The sequence below is a fragment of the Anser anser genome (genome assembly GCF_964211835.1).
Source record: "Anser anser genome assembly, chromosome: Z".
NCBI lineage: Eukaryota > Metazoa > Chordata > Aves > Anseriformes > Anatidae > Anser > Anser anser.
Genome location: NC_139723.1, coordinates 33,405,833 through 33,412,020, shown reverse-complemented (window position 1 = coordinate 33,412,020; position 6,188 = coordinate 33,405,833). Strand labels below are relative to the sequence as shown.

General features: G+C 48.5%; 1 protein-coding gene across 1 annotated transcript; it reads right to left on the bottom strand.

Moving 5' to 3' along the window:
- Positions 1-3,382: 3,382 nt before the first annotated feature.
- ATP5ME (ATP synthase membrane subunit e) lies at positions 3,383-5,738 on the bottom strand. The gene is made up of 4 exons (XM_083816523.1): positions 5,560-5,738; positions 5,365-5,419; positions 4,991-5,089; positions 3,383-3,519 (listed from the first exon to the last, which is right to left on the bottom strand). Exons 1-4 carry the CDS (start codon positions 5,719-5,721, stop codon positions 3,494-3,496), a joined length of 342 nt encoding a protein of 113 aa, XP_083672649.1. The 5' UTR covers positions 5,722-5,738; the 3' UTR covers positions 3,383-3,493.
- Between the last annotated feature and the right edge of the window lie 450 nt (positions 5,739-6,188).

The following is a 6,188-nucleotide window of genomic DNA, read 5'->3' as shown; positions in this document are numbered from 1 at the left end:
TTCCCAGCAGCTGAATCTCAGGGGGCCGCAGAGATGAGCAGAGGCAGCATCCCTGCAGCAGTCACACGCAGATTCTCGTCCTTCACCCCTGGCACTGTGGGATGGGAGGGGATGGGCCCCTGCTCCTGCCTGCCTGGTGGCTCCTGCAGGGTGGGAGCTGGTGGCACGAAGAGGGACCGTCACCCACCCTGTGCCCACCTGTATGCACCGCCTCAGTGGGCTCAGCAGGCTCCATAACACACAAGGACATGCAGGCTTCTCTGTGTCTTAAATTTCTTTATTGCAAACTACTAAAAATTACTGTTAGTAAAGCACGTATATATTATAAATAGCGATAAATTACCCCAAGTAAAGCAGGTGTATACTTATGATCAATTACTTATATGTATCCCTAAATTTACATATTATTTCTAAATGATAGCATTATAGCACTCATCAGATTGCTCCCAGAAGTGGCGCAAATCGATGCTGGACAGATTCTCACCGAGAAGATGGCCCATGTCGCAGAGCCTGGAGCCAGCCGGCCACCCCCAGCTTTGGTCCAGCCCATCCAGGTCTCACATACAGAAGTACATGGTGGGGAGCTCTCAGAGAGAAGCTACATTTTGGATAGAAAGTGAGTCATTTTTGTATCATTAGAGACATAAGGGGATGTAGGATGCCACCATCTGGGCAGCCAATAGATGCTGCTAACTTTTATTTTTTGCCCGGCATACCCAATAGGTGGTGCTGTTTTTTTTCTCAGGCCACTTCTGACTTTCTCAGACTGTTCTTCCTGTATTTCCAGCGACAGCAGTCAATAGCAGTTCCCATTTCCTACATTTTCAGACTCTTTTCCACTTCCCAGATAAGTTTGCTGTAAGAATTAAAGTTGTGTTTTTGCAGTGGAAAATTCCACTAACCTTGCACGTTCAAAAGTGATTGCACAGGCGTAACAGCGGGATGTATGTTGAGCAGATAAGGGGACAGTGAAAGGTGTCACTGTCCCAAAATAAAGAGGATGGCTAGGAAAAACAAGACAGGCAGTTGCAGAATGAGCCAGAACAAGAAGCTACGATATCATGGACCCCTCCAGTTCCAAAAACAAAAGGAGAAATTAAAGGTTGGTCAAATAAAACTGTACATACAGGACATAGTAATAAGTGTCAGGTAGGATGTGAACTTGTAGTACTCAGACAGTGAGGAAACGGGAGGAATCAAGCATTGGGTAACAGGCAATATAGGGCTATGATACAGTTGTTGCTGTGTGCTTCTGCTTGCAGGATGCCCGCCATTGCAATCCCGAATAAAAATGCTACCTCACCGAGATCCTCCCCTGAGCCTGTGTTACTGGCTGCAGATCGTTTCTCACATTTGCCATCGCGGTTTCTTGTTTTCACACTTACTGAGAGTGTCTCGGATGTGCCAGGCTCTCAGGGACGCAGCTGCACTTCGAGGATGCCAGCTGTGCTTCTCACGGCTGCTCCTGGCTCCGAGGCTAGCAGGCATCTTCCCATAACATCCAGGTTGCTTTTGGGGCTGCTCCCATCGGCTGCAAGGGCCCAGGAGGGGCAGCTGGTGAGCAGAAACCCTTCCCTCCAGCGCAAGGGGAAGGAATGGGTCTCCCTCCCTCCCTGCAGGGCAGCCTGCCCCTCCTTTTTGCTCATCTCTGTCCCTCCCTCCTGGTGCCTCACACGCGCTGGGTGTTTGAGGGGAACTTTCCCATATTACGCAGGCAGGGTTGTGGAACCCATTTTTTTGCAGAATGGTAGTCATCACCACGTAGTCACTTTTCAAAAGGGTAGGACTGCTGTCCTTTCTGGTCAGCAATCCTTCACTAACAGGCGTTTCTCCATCTCGTGGCACCGCCACAACCACACCGCTTGCAATTTGCTTCCCGCTCAAGGAGTTAGGCAAGGTAACCAACTGCCCTGTTGAGTGCCGTAATCTAGTTCTGCTTTCTGAATATCTGCCTAGAGCCCGTGGGGGTAGTTTCAGCTTTGAATCAGCTCTCAGCTCCAGTGGGAGAGCAGGAGGGGACACTGCAAGATGTATTATAATGTTCAGAAGAACTATTACTAGAGCTGTTTAGCATTGGCTTTTTTAAAAAAAAAATTATCCCAGCACAAAATGTTTTACAAGAGGTTTGCTTGCCCGGCCCTGCAGCCAGGTTTTGAGGACTCCATTGGCACGGTGGCACTTCCACCTCCACCACATTCCACCTCAAGGCAGCGCGAGCTGCAGAAATCCCGCGTGCTTCCTCCATCACATCCTCTATGTACAGAGCTCCCATCCTGCTGCACGGTACAGGCTGGGACCTGGTTGTGTTAGTTGTGCTGTGTTTACTCACTAGGACAGACAGGCTCAGCTCTACGGGGGGCTACCAAGCTGACCCCAAAGTGGACAGAAACAGCACTGGCCCAAACACTGCAGTGGAAGAAAAGGGATGTGAGGATGGAAACTTCTCCCTCTCCTGCATCCTCCGCACTTAACCAGACATGTGGTAGGAACCTGAGAGTCCACCAAAGCGAGAAGACGTGAAGGTTGGGATGGTTAGTGTTCTGGAGAGAGGCAGGCCACCACGGCTGTTCCACAAACCAGGCCCAGTCCCAGCAACCCCCAGCTAAAAGCAATGCTGACCTCCATGGCCAGTCCTTACTGGAACAATGCAAGTATTTCAGCTTAAATACCACTATAATCACATTCTGTTTAAGCACACAGTTACAGCTGAACCCCCAGCGTTGCATTTCGGTGTTTTTTTCAGTAACCTTTATTTTACGTAATCACTGCTTGACTGCTTAAAGCTTAGAATCACAAACATGCCTGAGCACCAGTGCTTTAAAAATAAAAATAAATAAATAAACTAACACCGAGTTTTCCAGCAACTCAGATCTTAGAACTCCTGAAAATAAGCCTTTTGAAAGGATGTTGGCCTTTAAGTAGGCAAAACAGCCTGTTATCTTGTGAGGTACCTGCAGAGTTCAAACATTTTAAAAACAACCTATTAATAAGTCAGCACTAATTCCTCAGATTTCCAAAAGGCTCAACAAAATAGTGAAATTTGACAGCAACTGTGCAATACAAGAATTGCACAATTATCCACATTGGTAACAAAGCTGAAAAGAGATCACAGCAACACTCTGGCCTATCCAATTAATACAAATTACAGGCAGCAAGTACAATGCCAGCCTTTTCCACGGGCTCAAAAATATTTTAAATTCAATTGATGTCCTGATCACAAACACTCCCTATGTGCAATAGGTGTGGATACCAGCTGTGATGCCAGAGGAATACAAGGGAGTGCTCTGTCAGCAGCAGCAATGGACAACTTATGATCAATGTCTCCTTCGACACTGTGCAAGTACTTCTGTTGCTTTTCAGTGCAATTCAGTCAAAAAGTAAGTAAGTGTTGTAAGTATTTTATTGATAGAATAACATACAGAGTCCATCAACCACTACACAGTTCAGAGCCTAGCCACGTATTTAGGCGTGAAATTAAGATCCGATCTTATGTTCATTTCAAAATGGAATCTTCACTCGCTAGAAGGGAAGAAAAAACAAACATAGTTAGGACTACTCGTCACTCCCATGCAGTACTGAAATTTGCAAAGCATTAGCAGGATCAAATGCTGCCCTTAATTATGCCATTTCTTCCTAGCTGGCTTTTGTAACTCACACTTCTGCTTATTCAACAGAAGTGCATTTCTTTCCTCTAGCGTAAAGACACTTTTTGGTCTTACTCGTTGGTAAATGACAGTTTCTTGGACCTGCCACTTCAAATAAGCCAAGAAAGAGTTATCACTATAGATACTTACACTTATCCATTTTTAAAAAACAATCTTCAACTACTGAAAAGAATCAAGTTAAACAATTGCTTTTCGTACTGGAGAACCATGCCAAATTGCTGCTGAGAAAGCAGACAGGCAATTACAGGACATTTAAATAGATTAACCATCCTACGGACATCATCACAGAATTCCACCACTAAATTCAGTAGCAATCCTGTGGTACAGCATCTGTCCCCCAAAATGCAAAAAGCTCCACCTAAACTAGAAAATATTTTTAAAAATAATTTGAATAGTTCAATGAAAGCTACATATTTAAGATGGTAGAGCTGTGCAAAATAGCTATGCCTCCATTAAAGAATACTATTCAGCAACTTGAATATTTGATTTTATGTATGTGTAGTTTGTTTGTGATTAGTTTTAATGGGCTTTATTCAGCATTAGCCTCATTCAGGGCAACACAAATGCCAGTATTACCTACAGAAAAAGTAACTAAGCATGTAACTACACCAAAAACCACCAGGGTTATTAACCAGTAATCTTCAAGTCTTCCCTTCTTCCCTTTTATCAGATTTAATAACACATTCCACACTAATGATATTGGAAAAGCATAGAAGACCCAAGAAATATTGATAAGGAAGAGGGAAAGCATGCTGCAGCAGGAATACTGTATGGTAGAAAGGAATGAGATACAGAAGCAGCGCTAATCCCAGCAGACCACCTTCATCATATTCTTTTCATGAGATGCCACAAATGAAGCTGACCTCTAACACTATGCTAGCGACTGCATTTCAAAGTGAGTTGCAGTCACAAGGAGGTGTGTAAGACACCTGTTTTTGACCATCAGGTGCCTTTGTGAGAGCTGTGTTGCATGGATAAACTGGGACACAGGTTTACTGCATCCAGCTGAAAAGAGGTAGCTGAGTACAGTTAACATGCAACTCCAGTTATTCCTTCCAGAATAAGCAACATCTTTCAGCCATTTGTTTCCTCAGTGGAAATTCAGATCGCTATCTAAGCTAGCCTAAGTTCTGCTAGGCTACAACAGCGCTTTGACCTGTTTCTCTACACACACAGACATCCTGAAGAGTTTGGGGACCAACAGCACCAGCCAGCCTTCAGAGCCCTGGCCACCGGTCAGTGGATGCACAGGGCCTGCAGCCCATGGCTTGGCGTCTCTGACAAACATGGAGCAGCGTCAGGACTCTGGTAATTTGCACAGTTACCTTCTGCAAGCTCTTTTGCGATCCTTTCGAGCTCTTCACGCTTCTTCTTCTCCTCAGCCTCTATTCTCCTCTCCTCCTCAGCGATAGGCTTTAGGTAGTCTGCCGTTAACACAGTTGGTTAAAGACACGGTGCCTAACGCTCGGGGAGGAAAGCTGCGCACCTGCTAGCTCGCTCAAACCGGGATAAAAAACACAAAACAAAGAGGCGAGGAGAGGCGCAGCCACACAGACCCGCACCGCCCGGCGCTCCACGGGGCCGGGGGGAAATGGCGCCCGGGCGGCGGCGGCCTCAAGGTGCCCTTGCGGGGCGGGAGGGAGGCAGGGAAGCAAGGACGAGCCCGGGGTCGCTGCGGGGTCCCCCGTGCGGCACTCACCGTATCGCTTCTTGCCGTAGATCATCCCCATCAGCAGGGCCGAGTACCGGGTGAACTGCGGGGAGCAAGAGACAAGGGCGCGCCCTTCGCTCAGACCCCGCCGCCCTGCCCGGCACAGCCCGACCCTGCCCGGCCCGGCCCCGCACCGCGCCTCCCCTCGGGGCGAGATGGCGGCAGGAGCCGCCGCGGCCTCACCTTGATGAGGGGCGAGACCTGCACCGGAGGGATCATCCTGGCGGCTCGGCGAGGACAGGGCAGCGGAAGGGAAGCAGGACGGCGGCGGAAGAAGGCGGGCGGTGGAGGCCGGAGGGCGGTGGAAGGAAGGCGGGGAAGCACCGCCCGCCTGCGCCGTCCCATCCCGTTTCGCCCCGGCTCCTCCTCAGGGCGGTCGGGGTGGTGATGGCTTCCTCATGGCCTCTCCATGGGGACAGCCAAGGCGCCGTCCCCGCCAGGCGTTTCCAGCCCCAGCAGAAGGGCTCTCAGCAGCTCGGGGCTGCCGCACCGCCGGCTGGAAATGGCGCCCGCCGTCACCCACAGGAGAAGAAGAGAGAGAGGAGCACGTTGCACGGTGTAGTTACCTGCAATAAAATCTCAAGTAATAAGAGTTGGAGGAGATCTGTGCATCTCTCCCCACTAAAAAAGCGTTTCCTTCCCTGTCCTGTTCGGTAGTAGCAAACAGATGGGGTCAGTTACCAGACACTGTCCTAACCCCACGTTTACCAAACAGAGGTCTGCAAGCCAAATTCCTACAATGAATTAAAGCTTTGGAAAGGGACTCTTCACTCAGATAGATAATGATAAAACAAGGGGGAATGGTCTTAAAC

Excerpts from the sequence above, each read along its gene's own strand:
- ATP5ME (XM_083816523.1), bottom strand. The coding sequence starts at position 5,721 with ATGGGACGGCGCAGGCGGGCGGTGCTTCCCCGCCTTCCTTCCACCGCC. Across the intron at positions 5,090-5,364 it reads CTACGGCAAGAAGCGATACG|ACTACCTAAAGCCTATCGCT; the intron begins GTGAGTGCCGCA and ends TGTTAACGGCAG. Across the intron at positions 3,520-4,990 it reads CGCAAAAGAGCTTGCAGAAG|CGAGTGAAGATTCCATTTTG; the intron begins GTAACTGTGCAA and ends CTTCCCTTCTAG.